The sequence below is a fragment of the Oncorhynchus tshawytscha genome, linkage group LG31, assembly GCF_018296145.1.
Source record: "Oncorhynchus tshawytscha isolate Ot180627B linkage group LG31, Otsh_v2.0, whole genome shotgun sequence".
In the NCBI taxonomy this organism is placed as follows: Eukaryota; Metazoa; Chordata; class Actinopteri; order Salmoniformes; family Salmonidae; genus Oncorhynchus; species Oncorhynchus tshawytscha.
Genome location: NC_056459.1, coordinates 3,979,135 through 4,000,281, shown reverse-complemented (window position 1 = coordinate 4,000,281; position 21,147 = coordinate 3,979,135). Strand labels below are relative to the sequence as shown.

The 21,147-nt window shown below is 43.0% G+C and overlaps 2 protein-coding genes across 3 annotated transcripts in view; one reads left to right on the top strand and one right to left on the bottom strand.

Annotated features, from left to right (window-relative positions):
- The window catches only part of LOC112229959 (CUB domain-containing protein 1), a 41,965-nt gene extending 23,555 nt beyond the window's left edge, over positions 1–18,410 (top strand). Inside the window, exons 1-11 of one of the 2 annotated variants that reach the window (XM_024396130.1) lie at positions 2,887–3,112; positions 10,660–10,893; positions 11,168–11,518; positions 11,640–11,849; positions 12,016–12,372; positions 12,524–12,886; positions 13,169–13,366; positions 13,597–13,959; positions 14,591–14,947; positions 17,161–17,245; positions 17,372–18,410. In XM_024396130.1, coding sequence (XP_024251898.1) covers positions 3,046–3,112; positions 10,660–10,893; positions 11,168–11,518; positions 11,640–11,849; positions 12,016–12,372; positions 12,524–12,886; positions 13,169–13,366; positions 13,597–13,959; positions 14,591–14,947; positions 17,161–17,245; positions 17,372–17,900 — 3,114 coding nt within the window. In that variant the 5' untranslated portion in view covers positions 2,887–3,045 and the 3' untranslated portion in view covers positions 17,901–18,410. Of the gene's footprint in view, positions 1–2,886; positions 3,113–10,659; positions 10,894–11,167; positions 11,519–11,639; positions 11,850–12,015; positions 12,373–12,523; positions 12,887–13,168; positions 13,367–13,596; positions 13,960–14,590; positions 14,948–17,160; positions 17,246–17,371 lie in introns of those variants that run through there. The other variant, XM_024396131.2, reaches the window with a different exon arrangement.
- A 514-nt stretch (positions 18,411–18,924) lies between these two features.
- LOC112229962 (tetranectin) lies at positions 18,925–20,574 on the bottom strand. The gene is made up of 3 exons (XM_024396133.2): positions 20,326–20,574; positions 19,900–19,998; positions 18,925–19,781 (listed from the first exon to the last, which is right to left on the bottom strand). The coding sequence occupies exons 1-3, from the start codon at positions 20,420–20,422 to the stop codon at positions 19,384–19,386; spliced, it is 594 nt and encodes a 197-aa protein (XP_024251901.1). The 5' UTR covers positions 20,423–20,574; the 3' UTR covers positions 18,925–19,383.
- Between the last annotated feature and the right edge of the window lie 573 nt (positions 20,575–21,147).

Below are 21,147 nucleotides of genomic sequence, written 5' to 3'. Positions count from 1 at the left end.
AATGCCCTAGCTGAGGGAATGAGGTTCTCACCCAAGATTTGACGATACATGGCCCCGTACATCGTCCCTTTGATGCGGTGAAGTTGTCCCCTTAGCAGAAAAACACCCCCAAAGCATAATGTTTCCACCTCCATGTTTGACGGTGGGGATGGTGTTCTTGGGGTCATAGGCAGCATTCCTCCTCCATTCCTCCTCCTCCAAACACGCCGAGTTGAGTTGATGCCAAAGAGCTCCATTTTGGTCTCATCTGACCACAACACATTCACCCAGTTGTCCTCTGAATCATTCAGATGTTCATTGGCAAACTTCAGGCAGGCATGTATATGTGTTTTCTTGAGCAGGGGGACCTTGCGGGCGCTGCAGTATTTCAGTCCTTCACTGCAGTGACTATGGTCCCAGCTGCCTTGAGATCATTGACAAGATCCTCTGGAGTTCTGGGCTGATTCCTCACCATTCTCATGGCCGAGGTGAGATCTTGCATGGAGCCCCAGGCCGAGGGAGATTGACAGTTCTTTTGTGTTTCTTCCATTTGCGAATAATCACACCAAATGTTGTCACCTTCTCATCAAGCTGCTTGGTGATGGTCTTGTAGCCCATTCCAGCCTTGTGTAGGTCTACAATCTTGTCCCTGACATCCTTGGAGAGCTCTTTGGTCTTGGCCATGGTGGAGAGTTTAGAATCTGATTGATTGATTGCTTCTGTGGACAGGTGTCTTTTATACAGGTAACAAGCTGATATTAGGAGCACTTCCTGTAAGAGTGTGCTCCTAATCTCAGCTCGCTACCTGTATAAAAGACACCTGGGAGCCAGAAATCTTTCTGATTGAGAGGGGGTCAAATACTTATTTCCCTCATTAAAATGCAAATCAATTTATACAATTTTTGACATGTGTTTTTCTGGATTTTTTTGTTGTTATTCTGTATCACTGTTCAAATAAACCTACCATTAAAATGATAGACTGATCATTTCTTTGTCAGTGGGCAAACGTACAAAATCAGCAGGGGATCAAATACTTCTTTCCCTCACTGTATGGGATTATGCAATCGGCAGCCTCCTTTTCCAAAGAATCTCAAACCTGCGGCCTTAAAGTGCAGCTGAAGACCACATACGATCATCATTAATATCAATTGAGGATGCTGAATTCACTGTTTTTATTCAGCAGTTGAGTCGCAAAATGAACATGGGAATGAATTACTTTTCCTCCATTATGAGTGTACTTGAAAGCTGCCCTGATGTAATTTTCCCTAATATAAACTCTGTTCAGGCTCATTGTCACCCTTCCAATGACATCATGCAGTGTGGAGAGACTTTTCTCAACAACAACTAGGATAAGAAATCGTCTTCACACATCAATGACAAGCGGCTGGCTGAACCACTTCAGTTTGCTGTCTTTTGAGTGGGAATTGACAGATACACTGGATTATGATGAAATCATCACCATATTCAACTCAAAGCCTCACCGTCTGCGCCTTGTGATGTAGGTCACGCCTTATGATATGTCTACTAAAGGTAAGGTACTACTACTGTAGTACTACTGCCTGCCATGGTATAAAATGGTAACATCGAATATAGGCTTGTTTGCCCATCGAGATTAAAGTGCACCTGAAGATAAGTTTTATGTTGTTGGCAAGTTGGCAACTGGTCTAAAGTTACTGTCTTGTTTTAATATGCTGGGATGGGTAATTATTTGTATATGTAACGAGGTTGCTCCAAGTACTAAGCACTAGTATAAAACAATTGTATTACTAAATAATATACGGTGCACATCGCAAAATAAATGTAATAAACAAGTAGAAAAAATGACTATCCAAATTTTTCTAGGCCTATCCCCCCAAAACATTCTGGCTATGCCCCTGCTGCGAAGCCACAGTTCGAATAGTGCTCTCGATTTTGGTGTCAAGGTTAAGTTAGATTGTTTCGCAAAAAAGTTGCAGGAGCCTCTCTCACACACAGCCGTTCACTCCAACATGCAAGCTCTGCCCCCACTTGATGGTTTTTGCAACTGCACTTGAAGAAACTTTAAAAGTTCTTGAAATGTTCTGGATTGACTGACCTTTATGTCTTAATGCAATAATGTACTGTCGTTTCTCTTTGCTTATTTGTGCTGTTCTTGCCATAATATGGACTTGGTATTTTACCAAATAGGGCTATCTTCTGCATACCACCCCTACCTTGTCACAACACAACTGACTGGCTCAGTCCACAAATGAACTTTTAACAAGGCACACCTGTTAAATGCATTCCAGGTGAATACCTCATGAAGCTGGTTTAGAGAATGCCAAGAGTGTGCAATGCTGTCATCAAGGCACAGGGTGGCTACTTTGAAGAATCTCAAACACTTTTTTGATTATTACATAATTCCATATCTGTTATTTCATAGTTTTATTATTTTACAATGTAGAACATATTAAAATTAAGAAAAACCCTTGAATGAGTAGGCATGTCCAAACTTTTGACTGGTACTGTGGCTTAAAATGATTAAGTAGATGCAGAGTTACTAATTAGCTAAAATGCTAAAGTTGTCCATGATGACATTGGAACACGAATGGGGGGTGGACCAGTATGACAAAAAAGTATGAAAATGTATGCACTCACTATTGTAAATCACTCTGGATGATATCGTGTTCTAAATGACTAAAATGTAAAAAACAAAAACAATTGCTATATGTTCACATTATGCACCAGATCAATCACCCTGCTTTTGTTTTTGCCTTAAGTAATCTCTGTGTTATGTAACCACACCAATACTCAACATACTGTATCATACTAATTTGTGTGTCCTGGATTTTCATTTACTATGTTACGTCTCGTCTATGAGACCAGCCTGTCAACTACACTATTCGGTCAAGTTTCAACAGGTTACCCATTTATGGTAGCGTACACGCCCTCTGCGTGTAACAGGTAATGTACATCAGGAAGTTACTGCTCTGTCACCGCCATCGAAAATGTTTTAACCTGAGATTTTACAAAATGCAAATATCGTGGGTTTGATAACATTTGTCCGGAATCATTTAGGCACATCTCTTTATTGTTTTATCAGTGGACATGCGGCTCACAAAAAAATGCGCTCGAGCGCTCCTGGGAATTGTGACTTTGCTCCTCAACCTGTCAGGTGAGAGAACGTTCAAAACATTATTTCAAACTTAGCAAGCAGGCGTTAACAATCAGTTGCTAATTATGTATTGAGTGTGGCCTTCCCATTCTCAATGTTGCAAAATATGTCGATAAACTGAAGAATTATATACTAAAGTGGTCACTAGTTTTTAGTTTGATATAAACTACCGTTCAAACGTTTGGTCACTTAATAAAAATGGCCTTGTTTTTGTCCATTTTAAAATAATATTAGATAAGAAATATATTGTAGATATTTAATGTTGCGGGTACATTAAACAGCACCCACAAAATACCAGTCTCAACGTCATCAGTAAAGAGGCGACTCCGGAATTCCGAGTTTCAAAGAAAAAGCCATATCTCAGACTGGCCAATGAAAAGAAAAGATTAAGATGGGCAAAATAACAAACATTGGACAGGACCCTGTCTTTCAAAGATAATTCGTAAAAATCCAAATAACTTCACAGACCTTCATCGTAAAGGGTTTAAACGCTTTTCCCCATGCTTTTTCAATGAAACATCAATTAATGAACATGCACCTGTGGAACAGTCGTTAAGACACTAACAGCTTACAGACGGTAGGCAATTAAGGTCACAGTTATGAAAACTAGGAGGCCTTTCCACTGACTCTGAAAAACACCAAAAGAAAGATGTCCCTGCTCATCTGTGTGAACAAGCCTTAGGCATGCTGCAAGGAGGCATGAGGACTGCAGATGTGGCCAGGGCAATACATTGCAATGTCTAAACTGTGAGACACCTAAAACCGCACTACAGGGAGACAGGATGGACAGCTGATCTTCCTCGCAGTGGCAGACCACGTGTAACAACACCTGCACAGGATCGGTACATCCGAACATCACACCTGCGGGACAGGTACAGGATGGCAACAACTGCCCGAGTTACACTAGGAACGCACAATCCCTCCATCAGTGCTCAGACTGTCTGCAATAGGCTGAGAGAGGCTGGACTGAGGGCTTGTAGGCCTGTTTTAAGGCAGGTCCTCACCAGACATCACCGGCAACAACTTTGCCTATGGGCACAAACCCACTGTACCAGGCAGGACTGGCAAAAAGTGCTCTTCACTGACGAGTCACGGTTTTGTCTCACCAGGGGTGATGGTCGGATTTGCGGGAACTTGCATGTGCCTTGGTGGAAGAATAGGGTAACATCTCACAGCACAGAACTGGCAAATGTGGTGCAGTCCATGAGGAGGAGATGCACTGCAGTACTTAATGCAGCTGGTGGCCACACCAGATACTGACTTGATTTTACATGTAATACATTTTAAACTGTTTTTCACAATTCCTGACATTTAATCCTAGTAACAATTCCCTGTCTTGGGTCAGTTAGGATCACCACTTTATTTTAAGAATATGAAATGTCAGAATAATAGTAGAGATTGATTTCAGCTTTTCTTTTATCACATTCCCAGTAGGTCAGAAGTTTACATGCACTCTGAGTATTTGGTAGCATTGTCTTTAAATTGTTTAACTTGGGTCAAACATTTCGGGTAGCCTTCCACAAGCTTCCCACAATAAGTTGGGTGAATTTTGGCTCATTCCTCCTGACAAAGCTGGTGTAACTGAGTCAGGTTTGAAGGCCTCCTTGCTTGCACCCGTTTTTTCAGTTCTGCCCACAAATGTTATATGGGATTGAGGTCAGGGCTTTGTGACGGCCACTCCAATACCTTGACTTTGTTGTCCTTAAGCCATTTTGCCACCACTTTGGAAGTATGCTTGGGGTCATTGTCCATTTGGAAGACCCATTTACGAACAAGCTTTAACTTCCTGACTGATATCTTGAGATGTTGTGTCAATATCTCCACATAATGTTCCTCCCTCATGATACCATCTATTTTGTGAAGTGTACCAGTCCCTCTTGCAGCAAAACACCCCCACAACATGATGCTGCCACCCCGTGCTTCACGGTTGGGATTGTGTTCTTCGGCTTGCAAGCCTCCCCCTTTTTCCTCCAAACATAACGATGGTCATTATGGCCAAACAGTTCTATTTTTGTTTCATCAGACCCGAGGACATTTCTCCAAAAAGTATGATCTTTGTCCCCATGTGCAGTTGCAAACCGTAGTCTGTTTTTTTTATGGTGGTTTTGGACCTGTGGCTTCCTTGCTGAGTGGCCTTTCAGGTTATGTCGATATAGAACTTGTTTTACTGTGGATATAGATACTTTTGTACCTGTTTCCTCCAGCATCTTCACAAGATCCTTTGTTGCTGTTCTCGGATTGATTTGCACTTTTCGCCCCCAAAGTACGTTCATCTCTAGGAGACAGAAACGGCCTGCAACGAAAACATGCGGTCTCTCCTTCACTGCAGCCGAAGTGAGTAAGACATTTAAACGTGTTAACCCTCGCAAGGCTGCAGGCCCAGACGGCATCCCCAGCCGCGCCCTCAGAGCATGCGCAGACCAGCTGGCCGGTGTGTTTACGGACATATTCAATCAATCCCTATACCAGTCTGCTGTTCCCACATGCTTCAAGAGGGCCACCATTGTTCCTGTTCCCAAGAAAGCTAAGGTAACTGAGCTAAACGACTACCGCCCCGTAGCACTCACATCCGTCATCATGAAGTGCTTTGAGAGACTAGTCAAGGACCATATCACATCCACCCTACCTGACACCCTAGACCCACTCCAATTTGCTTACCGCCCAAATAGGTCCACAGACGATGCAATCTCAACCACACTGCACACTGCCCTAACCCATCTGGACAAGAGGAATACCTATGTGAGAATGCTGTTCATCGACTACAGCTCGGCATTCAACACCATAGTACCCTCCAAGCTCGTCATCAAGCTCGAGACCCTGGGTCTCGACCCCGCCCTGTGCAACTGGGTTCTGGACTTCCTGACGGGCCGCCCCCAGGTGGTGAGGGTAGGCAACAACATCTCCTCCCCACTGATCCTCAACACTGGGGCCCCACAAGGGTGCGTTCTGAGCCCTCTCCTGTACTCCCTGTTCACCCACGACTGCGTGGCCACGCACGCCTCCAACTCAATCATCAAGTTTGCGGACGACACAACAGTGGTAGGCTTGATTACCAACAACGACGAGACGGCCTACAGGGAGGAGGTGAGGGCCCTCGGAGTGTGGTGTCAGGAAAATAACCTCACACTCAACGTCAACAAAACTAAGGAGATGATTGTGGACTTCAGGAAACAGCAGAGGGAACACCCCCCCCATCCACATCGATGGAACAGTAGTGGAGAGGGTAGCAAGTTTTAAGTTCCTCGGCATACACATCACAGACAAACTGAATTGGTCCACTCACACAGACAGCATCGTGAGGAAGGCGCAGCAGCGCCTCTTCAACCTCAGGAGGCTGAAGAAATTCGGCTTGTCACCAAAAGCACTCACAAACTTCTACAGATGCACAATCGAGAGCATCCTGGCGGGCTGTATCACCGCCTGGTATGGCAACTGCACCGCCCTCAACCGTAAGGCTCTCCAGAGGGTAGTGAGGTCTGCACAACGCATCACCGGGGCAAACTAGCTGCCCTCCAGGACACCTACACCACCCGATGCTACAGGAAGGCCATAAAGATCATCAAGGACATCAACCACCCGAGCCACTGCCTGTTCACCCCGCTGTCATCCAGAAGGCGAGGTCAGTACAGGTGCATCAAAGCTGGGACCGAGAGACTGAAAAACAGCTTCTATCTCAAGGCCATCAGACTGTTAAACAGCCACCACTAACATTGAGTGGCTACTGCCAACACACTGTCAATGACACTGACTCTACTCCAGCCACTTTAATAATGGGAATTGATGGGAAATGATGTAAATATATCACTAGCCACTTTAAACAATGCTACCTTATATAATGTTACTTACCCTACATTATTCATCTCATATGCATACGTAGATACTGTACTCTATATCATCGACTGCATCCTTATGTAATACATGTATCACTAGCCACTTTAACTATGCCACTTGGTTTACATACTCATCTCATATGTATATACTGTACTCGATATCATCTACTGTATCTTGCCTATGCTGCTCTGTACCATCACTCATTCATATATCCTTATGTACATATTCTTTATCCCCTTACACTGTGTATAAGACAGTAGTTTTTTTGGAATTGTTAGTTAGATTACTTGTTCGTTATTACTGCATTGTCGGAACTAGAAGCACAAGCATTTCGCTACACTCGCATTAACATCTGCTAACCATGTGTATGTGACAAATAAAATTTGATTTGATTTGAATGCGTTTCCTTCTTGAGCGGTATGGCGGCTACGTGGTCCCATGGTGTTTATACTTGTGTACTATTGTTTGTACAGATGAACGTGGTACCTTCAGGCATTTGGAAATTGCTCCCAAGGATGAACCAGACTTGTGGAGGTCTCCAATTTTTTTTCTGAGGTTTTGGCTGATTTCTTTTGATTGTCCCATGATGTCAAGCAAAGAGGCACGGAGTTTGAAGATAGGCCTTGAAATACATCCACAGGTACACCTCCAATTGACTCAAATGATGTCAATTAGCCTAACAGAAGCTTCGATAGCCATGACATAATAACATAATATACTCTACAGGTATATCAAAGTTTTAAAGTTGTTGTCCATTTTTTATAGAGAAATTGGTTAAATGGCCTACTATGTCAATCACAGCCCTCTGTTTACTTGTATCATTGCACAACCTGCTAATCACCCGCAGAGGGTGAAAATTTTTCATCTATTTTCTCATTCACTCTGTTGGTAGCCTTGGCTCCAGTACGGAAAAACGTAGTGGAACGTTCAATTAAATGGAAATGGTGCTGTACTGAAAGACCAGTTGAAAAACGGAGAGGGTTTGGGTTGTGGGCCGAAATGCACTGCTGCCTTTTAAATACGTCACTCATTGCTTCAAGGCACACCCACAGAACTGTGCAAACGTACCTTTGTCTGTTCAAGATTGTACAAGAACGTTTTGGGGTAACGTGTTGTTCAGTACAAACCGTTCCGCAAACTGAATGCCCCCAAATAAGCAGACCAGAGCGGCCCCGATAAAGGGAGCCGGATGTCTCGCTTTCGCTTCCGTCTCTAGATACTCTAACTTCTTTTAAAGATATAGTTCACCCAAATTATAGAATGGCATATTGGTTTCCTCACACTGTAATCAATCTATGGACAAAAAGGCTAATATCAGTCCCATAACTTGAATTGGATTTGTGCCACAAATACTCAAACGTTAGCATGTGGAAACCGTGCCAAGGAATTTAAACCAAGCCATGGATTGCTTTCATACCTTGTCCATAGACTGCTTACAGAGTAAGGAAGCCAATGTGTAATTTGGGTGAGCTATCCCTTTTTAAGCCTCTTTCTGACAAGAACTTCTACAGGCTTTCATATATAAGGTGAAAGCCTGGTAGAGGATACTCTATGCTTACAAATTATATTATAACTGTAAAAGCATCAGATCCCCACTCTGGAACTTGGATATGCCAGTAGAGTATATTTCATTGTTTGGTTATGTTATTAATGTTGAATTGTTAATATGTCGATATGCTATTCAAAGACAAAAGAGATCCTATCATGGTAAGTTTGTGCATAGACCAGTCATCTGACACAGGACTTGATACAGCGTACTTCCTGTCAATTTGAACGTAACAGAAGGGCATTTCCATTAAAAATGACCCATGAGGGCCTCAAGTGGTGCACGAGTGACGCAGTGGTCTAAGGCAGTGCTAGCTGTGCCAATAGAGTTTCTGGGTTCAAGTCCAGGCTCTGTCGAGGCCGGCCGCTGTTAGATGCCACAAAATCGGGGAGGAAAAGGGGGTAAAAAAAACTAACCGGACCCATGAGCACCAAAGTTGATTGGAACATGTCAAGTTAGGTGACATATGGAAGCTAATAGTCTATTTTTAGGGAATTAAGGCATTTTTCAATCATTTTACATCTTAAAAATGAAAGATTCCTGGATAAACAGATGGAAAAGGGGTCTTAAAAGGTATCAGAAATACTTCAAAACACTAATGTTGATGTAAAGACCTCTGCCAACTAATATCAACACTTTTATTTTAGTTTTTACATTTTTTTTATATACTTTCTGTAAATTTAAGAAATATTGCCTTGTGATTCTGTTACCAAAAACCCACACATCTAAGATATTTTCTCATTTCTCTCCTTCATGAAGAGGCAGGATAATGTAAGTTCACAGAAGTAACAAGTAATGCCAGACCTACCAATTAGTTAGTGATTTTACTCATATACATTTTGTTTATGAATTATTAAGTGATTAAAACTCGTAATTCCGTTACTAAACGGAAAGAATTACTGCAACTGAATTGGCTAAAATGGGAAATCAAAATAGTCACAAACCACAGTTGGCATTTTCTGTTGTCTGGTGGTCAAACCACAAGAGTTTTTAAATGGTCAAGTCTGGACAACCCCTCCCTCTCTGCCTTTCTCACTCTCCAGTTAATGTCACTTCTCCCAGCTCTTACTGACACCTACCCATGAGCCCCTTCTCTTTCCATTTACTGTAACCAGCATCCTCAACCACTAAGCACCGAACATCCATGGATGTTGAATAGTAGTTGCAATTTGGTCCCTTCCTGACCCCGATGTTAACATCTACAGATGGACCAGTCTATCATAGGCGTGTTTCACAAGTTTGGATGGCGTACCAGTAGAGTACAATACAGTAGAGTACAGTAGGTTGTACTGGGCTCACTGTACTCTGCTGCACTCTACTGAACTCTACCCTACTGTGCTGTATTGCACTGTACTCTACTGTGCTCTGCTGTGTGATGCCCAAACTTGTGAAGCATGAGGAGAATGACGTTCATATCCATAATTTGGCATTTCTGTGTAGTACAAACCAGGAAGCCATTACCATAATTCCGTTACCAGGTGTAAATCCAATTCACTTGCTGTAGTTCAATAACCAAAATATATTTTTTTCAATCATAGTTTGACACCCCATTCTTTCTGAAGACATCTTTGAATCTTAATTCGGAGCAGATATTTAAGAGTTTTTGGAAAATGTGCTTACATAATAGATTTGACCATATTTCCGTTACCAAAGTTTACATCTGCATAGTTCTTCCACTAAATTAGTTTTTGTAAAATTTTCAGTGGAAATTGTTCAAAGTAGGCCTTGTGCATAGTTGTATGGTTTGTTAAACTTTGAAATCAATGGTTTTTGATTGGTATACATTTTTTTTAAGTGAAAAAAAACTAAGTGAAAGCGTAATTGCGTTATGGTGGAATGGCCCAGAACCTCCATTCATATTTTCCTTTGACGGAACATGTAGTGTTCTGTACAGATGTGTATTTGTGAAATAACTGGTGCAGCCTTAAGTCCAGACATGACAATAGGTTCTAGCCTGCTCCCAATGTTCAGTGAAACTTAACTACTATGTCACTGTTTTATAATCTTTTTTTCCATGTATTTTTGTTACCTTTAGCTCAATTCTTAGCCTGTTCATTGACTCCAACAACAGTTTTACTACTCAATACAATGACATAGTAGTGAACTAGCCTTTTCAGTTTGGACTTTGCAAAATATTAAAAATAACCTTTTCTTCGTTCTGTTCACTCAGAATGTCTGCGCATGACCGTCCGCCCTGACAAAGATGCTACTGTGACTGTGTCGTCCTCACTGCTCCTTCCATTGGAACAGTGTTCCGTATGCAAGGTCAATGGCACTGAGAATGACACCCAGACGACCTGTCACTCATCGCTGGCCCTGGTCCCCGATGAGGATGTCACCTTGCTCTTCAACTGCACTGAACCACCACAAAGTGCTTTCGTCATCCAGATCCACAGGAAAATCGGTGAGTCTAGAGAAACTTTGTAGTATTGGATTTCATTTTAGACTGCCAGCTCAATTAGATCAAACCAGTATTGCCGTATTTACACAGTCAAAAATATGTACAACACAGGCAGATGCTTCAGAATTTGACATCCTGGGGTGGTAGTTGTCAGCGAAGATGCTGCATAAAAACATCTAAGGCTACCTTTTAGATCTGGCCCCAAGGGTGAACCGTTAAGCAGGTTTTGTTTAGGTTTCTTCCGGTCTTACCTGTTATGTGATTTTATTTTACCCAGAATGCACCAATGACACCTGCAGCCCTGCCACAGGTGTGGCTCAGCCTTCCCTCTTCTCAGAGTTCATTAGAACACTCGTCTGGGATCTAAGTGTGCTGGAGAAGACCGTTATGAATTTGGACTTCCCTGTTGACAGGCTGAAGGAGATGACTGAATCAGAGTTGTGTCAAGATGGCTACCAGTACACTGTAACCAGGACCAACACTGAACGAGAGGTCAAAACTCAGACATACTGCAAGAATGGCCTCGTGGCTCACCTTCATATACCGAGCCAAGCCACGGTGTCTTTGCAAGTTCCAAAAGGCAGAGAGGTGGATTCCTCTATATTTACGGCCAAACCAATAAAGAAACGTAAGCTCTTTCAACTGTTCTGTTCATGTCTAACTCTAATGTGAGAAGTGTATGTACAGTGAATTATCTTTTGTTGAAATCAGATCTATAAATTAGTGTTTACGTTTCAAATTTTCCTCAGAGACCCGGATGATCTCCGTGACTCCAGAGCCAGACACTATCGTCACCATCAGCAGAAACACCAAAGCCAAAGAGTGCAGTGTGTGTGTTGGGGAGGGGCCTACCTGCAACCCCAAAGAACTCGTCCTGAGAGCTGCCCGCAACACCTCTGTGAAGTTCACCTGCCCACAGCCACAAGATGTCTTCAGTGTGGAGATCAACAGGGAGATTGGTAAGACGCCTCAGACCCATTTTCCTGGCCTCAACAGGGCCCTGACCTGACTTCTAGTAGCATTTGATTGAGCATGCCTAACACAATGAACCCAATGAAATAGTCTCGACAGTGCAAAAGCTGCTCATCTGTTAGCTTCACTAATATAATGTTTTTCCTCCTCCAGATTGCACAGAGATCACCTGCAGTGGGAACATCGTCCAGACGGAGTCCTCCCTCTTCCCAGACTTCAACAGAACCTTCACCTGGGACCTGAAAGTTCCACCTGGCCTTTCCTTCCAGCTGGACTTCCCATCGCCGGGAATGAGACAGATTCCACCCCCTGAGACCTGTCCTGACGAGCATACCTACACCATCATCACGTACCAGCGCACCGGGCTCTCCACCATCGGCATTTTTTGCCCAGGCGGCAGCATCACTAGGATCCAGGTGTTGTACAAGGGCCGGGTGTCCCTGCAGGTCCCTGGGGACAGGAAGCTGGAGCCGCTGGACTTCAAGGTCACCGTCGGACCGGAAATTAAAAGTGAGTGTCTGGCAGCTGTTGGAGGAGCCATAAAAAATAAATGCCTGTTGAGGTCACTGAGTTAATCTCTATTAGCTTGTATGTATTCGGTAGACCTCCCTTTACAGAATTTGTCGTGTCATTATACCTCATTTAACCCCTTTCCTTCCAGTGCTGGCTGTGGTAAAAGTCAACCTACCTCGAGGGGTGTCAGATACAGACTTCCTCTCAGCCAACTACCCTAGAGGTTTCCCTGATGACGACCTGATGAGGTGGGACTTCACGGTGCCCGGCATGCATAACTACACGGTTAACTTCCTGAATCACACAGAGTCTCTTTGCCAGAAGAAGGAAGTGATGGTGATGTACCACAAGGCGCGTGGGAAGGTGGGCATCCAGAAGACCCTGGCGGACCCCCAGCCAACACACAGGCAGGGCAGCTTCACCATGACCCTATTTAACTGTGAGACAGACAGGACCAAACCGGGCCTGTCCCTCAAATTTAGGGTCTCAGTGATGAGGAGCGGCCATCCAGGTACAAAGGCTATTGGCAATCATAAATTGTTATGACATGATTTGTGTTGTAAAGATACAAAAAATCTTCTTTATTCTATACAGGCAATCTGTTAAACCAACCCTAGACTTTTCCAAACCAATATAATACTAATATTTCCATTATAAATGTTTAAAAAACATATTGTAGCCTAAAATTAGCCTGATCATTCATTCATTCATTCAATCAAATTAAATGAGTGGTGATCGGTGACCTATTTCTCAGAAGATGATTGTGCCTGTTTGTCTTTTATTCCCTGGTCAGTTCTCTGCACTGTAAATCTGTCAGAGGATGAAGGGCTAGTTCTCCACTTTGAGAAGAGGGGATCTGACCCCTACTGTGAGATGAGGAAGGACTCTATGCTCCAGGAGAAGATCACAGTTCCCTCAGGGACCAAAGCCAGGCTTTCTTTCCTGGACTGTCCAAGTGAAGACCTACGTCTGACATCTGTAAAAACCATAGGTACTGTAACAATACATACATTAGCGTTGCATGTATTGCCTCCAAAACATAGAAATCACTATGGACAGTATCTATGCCATTCTCACTTAAGCTTCTTATTAGAGTATATTTGTGACAAAGCTAGAACAAATGGTCTTTGTGTTTTGTTTATCTAAAGATGTGATGGACTAAGAATATGAATGTATGTAAAACCCATTATAATATCTCAAGCCTCTGTGGATCTATTCCAGGATGCCGGAGTTTAGACTCGTGCTCCGTGACTGGGACTCTCCTCACGGTCCCTAAAATGCCGACGTGCCTCCCTACGCTACTTCAAAGCTTCACCTGGCACCTCATTATCCCAGTATATGGCACTGTGGATTTACTGTCCCCCACAGGAAACCTCAGGCAGTCCCTGCCAGGACAGGAGTGCAATGGCAGTGTCTCCCTTCACGTAGCAGAGGGTGATGGGTCCTCCATTGGCTACTTCTGCTCCGAAGGCATCATTCGCAAAATCCAAGTGCACTCCAACGTCTCTATTACTGCCACAGCGAAGGACCTTAGCCTGATTCAAGGGCCTTTCCTCAATGTGTCCTTCAGTGAAAAAATCTCAGGTATGCTAACTGGTTTCGCAGTTGTTTTTTTTTCATTAAAAAAAATATTTTAAAGTAACTTTTCAGTTAAAATCTCACTTAACAGTTGTGTTAACTCATAATGTTGTTGACTCATCCTGTACCTCTATTGGTGGCCAAAGCATAAATTCACTTCAAACTTGTATCTCAAACCGTTTCAAAAATGCTTTCCGTTTCCTCAGAGTATGATGTCATACGCATGAGGAGGATGAGCTGACCAATCAGCGGTCTATTTCCAATTAATATTTTTAATCACCGGTATAAGCCCACACCATTCTGTTGTTGGGGGTACACCACCACCATTCCAACACAGAAAAGCTGCTTTTTAACATAATTAATTCAACAAAATTGTACGGAAAACAATTTCACTCATTTTGTAGTTAATTGTAGGTCATATTTCATAGACGTCTGGAAACACTGGACAGTTACTTTAATACTCTCTTCACTTACCTTTTTATGGTTCCTTGTGTAACATCCACAAGAGGGCACAGACATACAGCAATGACGAGGGGATTTGTTTTAACAATGGTTTGAATGGAAAATGACATTCTCACTCTTTTCAACCACTGTGTTCAAACTATATTGTTCTTTGTCACTTCCTTTTGTCCCTCAGACAGCATCATATATACAGTCCAGCCCGGAATGGGTTCCCCTGCCCTCCTGGCCACCCCAAACTGGCCCAGTGGCATGAAGCCATACTCCACCGTGTCCTGGATCATCAATCTGCCGGGCCACCTCCAGGCCGACCTGCTGTTGACCAACATCAGCCAGCCCAAGTGTGGCAAGGGGCACACGTTCATCAAGGTGCAGACCCTGGGCTCTCCAGAGGAGCTATTGAGTCGAAGGGAGGATAAGGAGGCAGAGGACAAGCTGATGGTCCCTGAGAGCTTCTACCTCAACATGTCCAACTGTATGCCGGAGAATGGACACTTCAGTGTGCTCAGCAAGGTTACCCTGCAGAAGACTAGCCGTAAGGGACCTATTTGTAATGTTACTATAGAGTTGTGACCTAATATGTTTGCTAAGATATCTGCATAATTCTAGCATTTGTCTCACAAGACCTTTCTGGTTAATTCAACAACTCTTAAGAGATCTAAAATTTGAGGGCAAAAAGAAAACAATAATAGTTGTTTTAATTGGATGTCTATATCGTAAATGACATCAATACACACGTATGGGAATTATTAGGGGTACTTGATGATCTCATAATCATCAACACAGTATTGACTCAGCTTGACTCAACTCAGAATATATGTTCATCCCTCTAAGTGTGAAAAAAGCTCAGCGATATGTCAAGAGAAAATCACAACTTTCTAGGAAATAAATATTGAGCTCTCAATCAAACCCTAATAACTCAACTTCTCTGTGTGTCAACGCAGGTGTTGAGATATATCTCTACACACACACAGTGCCTTCGGAAAGTATTCAGACCCCTTGTATTTTTCCACATTTTGTTACATTACAGACTTATTCTAAATAGTTTTTTCCCTCAGCAATCTACACACAATACCCCATAATGAAAAAGCAAAAACAGATGTTGATACTTTTTGCACATTTGATAAAACAGAACTACCTTATTTAAAGTATTCACCCCCTTTGCTATGAGACTTGAAATTGAGCTCAGGTGCATCCTGTTTCCATTGATCATCCTTGAGATGTTTCTACAACTTGATTGGAGTCCGCCAGAGGTCAATTCCATTGATTGGACGTGATTTGGAAAGGCACACACCTGACTATATAAGGTCCCACAGTTGACAGTGCATGTCAGAGCAAAAACCAAGCCATGATGTCGACGGAATTGTCCGTAGCGCGTCGAGACAGGATTGTGTCGATGCACAGATCTGTGGAATGGTACCAAAAACATTCTGCAGCATTGAAGGTCCCCAAGAACACAGGGGCCTCCATCATTCTTAAATGGCAGATGTTTGGAACCACCAGGACTCTTCCTAGAGTTGACCATTAGGCCAAACTGCATAATCGGGGGAGAAGGGTCTTGGTCAGGGAGGTAACCAAGAACCTGATGGTCACTCTGACAGAGCTCTAGAGTTCCTCTGTGGAGATAAGAGAAACTTCCAAAAGGACAACCATCTCTGCAGCACTCCAGCAATCAGGCCTTTATGGTAGAGTGGCCAGATAGATGGCACTCCTCAGTAAAAGGCACATGACAGCCCGCTTGGAGTTTGCCAAAAGGCACCTAAAGACTCTCAGACCATGAGAAACATTTATTTTGGTCTGATAACCAAGATTGAACTCTTTGGCCTGAATTCCAAGCGTCACATCTGGAAGAAACCTGGCACCATCCCTACGGTAAGGCATGGTGGCAGCAGCTGCACGAACTGGGAGTCTAGTGATGATAACCTGCTCCAGAGCGCTCAGGACCTCGGACTGGGGGGCGAAGGTTCACCTTCCAGACAGGACAACGACCCTAAGCACATAGCTTACACACATGCAGAAGTGGCTTCGTGACAAGTCTCTAAATGTCCTTGAGTGGCCCATCCAGAGCCCGGACTTGAGCCCGATCTAACATCTGGAGAGACATGGAAATAGCTGTGCAACAATGGTCCCCATCCAACCTGACAGAGCTTGAGAGGCTCTGCATAGAAGAATGGGAGATACTCCCCAAATACAGGTGTACCAAGCTTGCAGCGTCATACCAAGAAGACTCTAGGCTGTAATCGCTGCCAAAAGTGCTCCAACAAAGTACTAAGTAAAACGTGTAAATACTTGTGATATTTCAGTTTTTATGTTGAATAAATTAGCAAACATTTCTAAAAATCTGTTTTGCTTTGTCATTGGGTACTGTGTGTAGATTGATGAAGGGGGGAAAACAATTTAATCAATTTTAGAGTAAGGTTATAACAAAATGTGTAAAGTCAAGAGGTCTGAATACTTTCTGAAGGTCCTGTGTATGTATAACATTTTAATGAAACTGCATGCAATTCATGTGTGAACCTTAACTCTCAGCATGTATTACTGTCTCTAGTACATTTGAGAAAAGCAACGCAATACATCAAAGATGAGTGTTTTGAATTGTTACAAGGAAGGGTTTATAATGTGTCTATGCAACTGTGTTCCAACGTGCTCATACGCTAGCACCTCATTTCATTGCTACTTGCAGCTATATTTGTCTCATTCTTACCATATGTAATCACGATTCGCTCCTTCTTGTGTGTCTCTCTGTAGAGCTGCTCCTGAGCGGCATCCTGGGTGCTGTGGGAGCAGTGCTGCTCCTTATGCTTATTGTGCTGACAGTCTTCTTGGTGTTCAGGTGAGAACACCTGCCTCACCAAAACAATCCATATATAGCTTTGATGTTGAGGTCATTTTATGACTTGCCCCCCCAATAGTGTGATGTCTTCTTGACCATTTTGTATTCCTCTTTTGTGCTTTGCAGGAAGAAGAAAAGAGCGATGGTCAAAGAGGCTTCCATCTGCATAGGGAAAGGGAATATCTTCATCCCAGGCGATCATGTGTTCCCCAAAACTCAGTCGGACAGCGAGTCTCACGTTTACGCCTCCATCGAAGACACCATGGTGTACAGCCACCTGTTGCGCGAGCCCAGCTACGTGGGCGCCATCCAGGACCACTTCCAAGGACAGCCGGTCGACACCTATCGGACGTTCATGGCGCTCCAGGATGGAGTGCCAGAGATCACAGAGACAGCTGCAGAACATGAGCCTGAACTGGTGCCTGAGATGGACGAGTATAGACCTTTCCTGGACCCGTCGGAAACCTTCATCCCGTCGAGACCTCGCACGCCCATTGACCGCCAGGACAGCATGGGCTTCATGGACCGCAGGATGGTAGACAATGAGCTCTACACGTTCAAGAGCACTGGGGACATTAATACGATTAGACTGTCAGGGGCAAACCAAATCCTAGATCCAGAGACCTTCGACTCGAAGGGGGAGGAATCCATTTAGCGTGAGGTGGTACTGTGAGATGGACTACTGTTACTCATTTTACATAGCTCAATGTGTTTCAGGTGGAGTGCAGTGGAGAAATGGGGTGTAAATGTGCCTTTGCGTAACATTCAGGGAGTCTATTAGTGGTGTTGTGCCTACTGCACAAGACCATCAGACAAATGACTATTACTGCCTTTCATTGGAGCCTGAGTCTGTTTCCTCCAAGCTCCTAGAGAGTAATTTCTGAAACGGCACACGGTGCTGCTCTTCTGTGTTTACATTACTGGTCTACTTGGTTTTTGTGTATATTTCTTGATAGTATTTTAATAGTTTTATATGCTAGTATATCTTGAATGTTGCCCTGGACACTGGTGTGTTATGGGTTTAAGTGCTGGGCTGCTTGTTTTGTTTGTTAGTTTTGTACCTAGCGTTGTTTATGCCTTGTGGCAAGGGGTTTTCTCTGTAAATATGTGTTTTTATAAATTTCTCTGCCAATTTTTTTATTTTTATAAATTCCTTAGACATTGAGTGGTCTGAGTACAGTGTGATATTGTGAATACTGTATCTAGGATAGATAAGGGAATCAATCCAAAACAATATTGCTTCAGAGGGTGTCTTATAGTGATGGGAAAAGTGACATTCTTTCATTCTTTGGCTAAAACCTGTGACCTTCTTTAAAGTCCTGGCTTGTAGTTTGTTATAACCACAGGAACTTCAACCACGGAAGGCAGGATGATTGTATGGTAGGTTTTCATTGAATTAGTTGCCAAGAGGGACTTTTTAAGGGAAACAACCAAACCTTTAGCAAGACGCCAAGGGTCAACAGATTATGACAATCCTCTTGCGGTAATACACCTCTGTGTTTACAATTTTGTCTCATCTCTGTTTGAAGGTTTAAAAATATTTTTTTTAAAGTCACTTTTCCCGCTACAAGATTTGATACATGTGAAATGAACGTGTCTTCCTAAGACGTTTTCTTTGTTCAGTCGTGTAATAGTTGGGTTTTCAATGTCTTTACATTTTCTTAGACAAGCCCCTATTATAATTTCATAACTTTTATTGAGATTTTATGTGTTCAGGCAAGACATCTTGTGATGAAAACAAACAAGTATTCAAAGGCTAGCACTCTGAAATAATTGTTGTAAATTAGATAGGAAAGCAATCTATATGGTAACGTAAGGATCTTGTACTTGTGCAAATTCACATGAAAATGTGTCATTGTCATTGGGACAGTTTCGCCTCCGGACACAGATTAATCCTAGTCCTGGATAATCCTTAATCTGTGTCCAAGAAACCAACATGTTTTTTTACAAAGAATTCTCCAACATTTTTGATAACCTTATCAGCTCTAGAAAACTGTCAGTAACTTGTTCCAAATGTTAAAAAATATAAATTTTCAGGGGTTGAATTTAAAACCAAAGCGTACATTGTAGAAAAGAATACATGGTAGCGAACACAAAATAATTCAATCATGGGAAATGCAACTAACAAATGGCGTGCCTTAGACTATGTTGAACTCGCAGACAGAGGCCTTCTCCTCACGACAGTTCTTGTCTAACCATTTCCCACCCGTGGCCTCCGAGAGGATGACACAGTTCTGGGAACGATCTGTTTTTGGGGATCTGGAACCAGAGTCCCAGTTCTTGTAGAGGATGCTGTTACCCGTCTGATCCATCCAGTTGCCCTCAGTCACCATGTCGCTGATGCCCAGCCAGATCTGCTCGCCTGGGCCGATGCTCTGGTGGACGTAGTCGCTGAGCTGGTCGTTCTGGTCCTTGGACAAGGGGGTACCGAGTACACCCCCCAGGGCAATGCAGTCGTCAAAGGCTGTGTGGTAGCTTTTCTTCAGCGGCTCAGCCAGGAAACACTTGCCATGAACCTTGACCCCTTTCAAACAAACTGAGGAGCCAAGTGAAAATTGTAGTGTCAGAGCGTCTTTAGAAGTGTTAAAACAGAAACCGATACTGTTATTTATGTCCAAAAGTTCCTGAACAATACCAGTGTGTGTGAATCTCACCTGACTGCAAAGCCTGTTGCTCCTTCATAATATTTAGATCCTGAACAATGTCATTGATCTGCTTCTGCAGCTCCTCTATGGCTGCGCCTTTGCCTTCATCTGGAGCATGACAGAACAGAAACGGGGGAGGGGAACAGGATGGACTCAAAGATGACTCAAAGTTTGAGCAATAGGCTACTGCTCCAGTGAGGTGGCAATGCCAGATGTGTTGCTTGAAATTATTGATGTGTATTGCAGGCAATGTTCTGGCAAGACTAATAAAATCCTATTTTACTCAAAATAGTTAATCTTCCGAACAATGAGAGCTGTGTGTAACAAACATTTAATTTCTCTCAGATTCAAAATTATTGATTTAAAAACAATTTCAACACTGGACATACATATCATTCTGACCATTATATAGAGTGCGAGGCACCCACCACCTACCCTTTTTAACCATTCTCTTCGTAGGGAAAGCCTGCTGGAATGAGCAGTTCACCAAGAGGAGTATTCCAAAAACCAAACAGGTTCTTCTGAACTCCATGGTTAGGTCTGTTGTTGAATGACTGCTTCAATGTGGAGCCTAGCAATTTATGTCCTCAAGTCCTCCACAAAAGGAAAAAACAGTGTAATTGAAAACTGCTGCCTGGAGCTGGAGCTGTCCAACCTCAGAACCTGATACTCTCAGTCCCAGACATCACATGCACTGTGACATCCTTATCTGATTTCTGGATGTCCCAGTGGTCCCACCCTGTACTTTGAAAAAGAACAATAGGGTGTAGTGGTTCTAATTTGAGTCAAATGGCATCTCTTACTCACATTATGGTCAACTAAAATCATTTGTCTTTGGTATTATTGCCATGCAACTTAATTTCTTTACTTTTACTCAGGATCTTGGTCAGGTTTTTAAATGGTGAAGTAGTAAACATATGTGTTTCTTTGGACCGGTCTCCTCTTTGGCAAAGTAGATCATATGCTCCAGGCCATGGTTCTTAGGCAGTGGAAATGGTCCTGTCTCACATCTGCTCTTTTGGATGTGCACTTTATGCTCCTCTGATGAATCTGACACGTGTTAAAGGACAATAGGACACAGTGACTATCGCCGTCAAGAGTATCTACTCAATTACAGAAAAAGATATTCAGTTATAGAGGTATACCGTAAAAGTACTCTACGGTTTTAACTTCACTTAAATGCTGAACATTTGTGTAATCCTGACCAATCTGGAAGACAAAAGTAAGAGGCTTAGTTTTTATTGGAGCCATTTGAAT

Bases quoted from the DNA above. Each gene is read 5' to 3' on its own strand.
- LOC112229962 (XM_024396133.2), bottom strand. From the start codon at position 20,422: ATGGAGTTCAGAAGAACCTGTTTGGTTTTTGGAATACTCCTCTTGGTG. The intron at 19,999-20,325 runs GTAGGTGGTGGG...GTCATGCTCCAG, and splicing joins GAAGAGAATGGTTAAAAAGG to ATGAAGGCAAAGGCGCAGCC. The intron at 19,782-19,899 runs GTGAGATTCACA...TTGGCTCCTCAG, and splicing joins GCAACAGGCTTTGCAGTCAG to TTTGTTTGAAAGGGGTCAAG.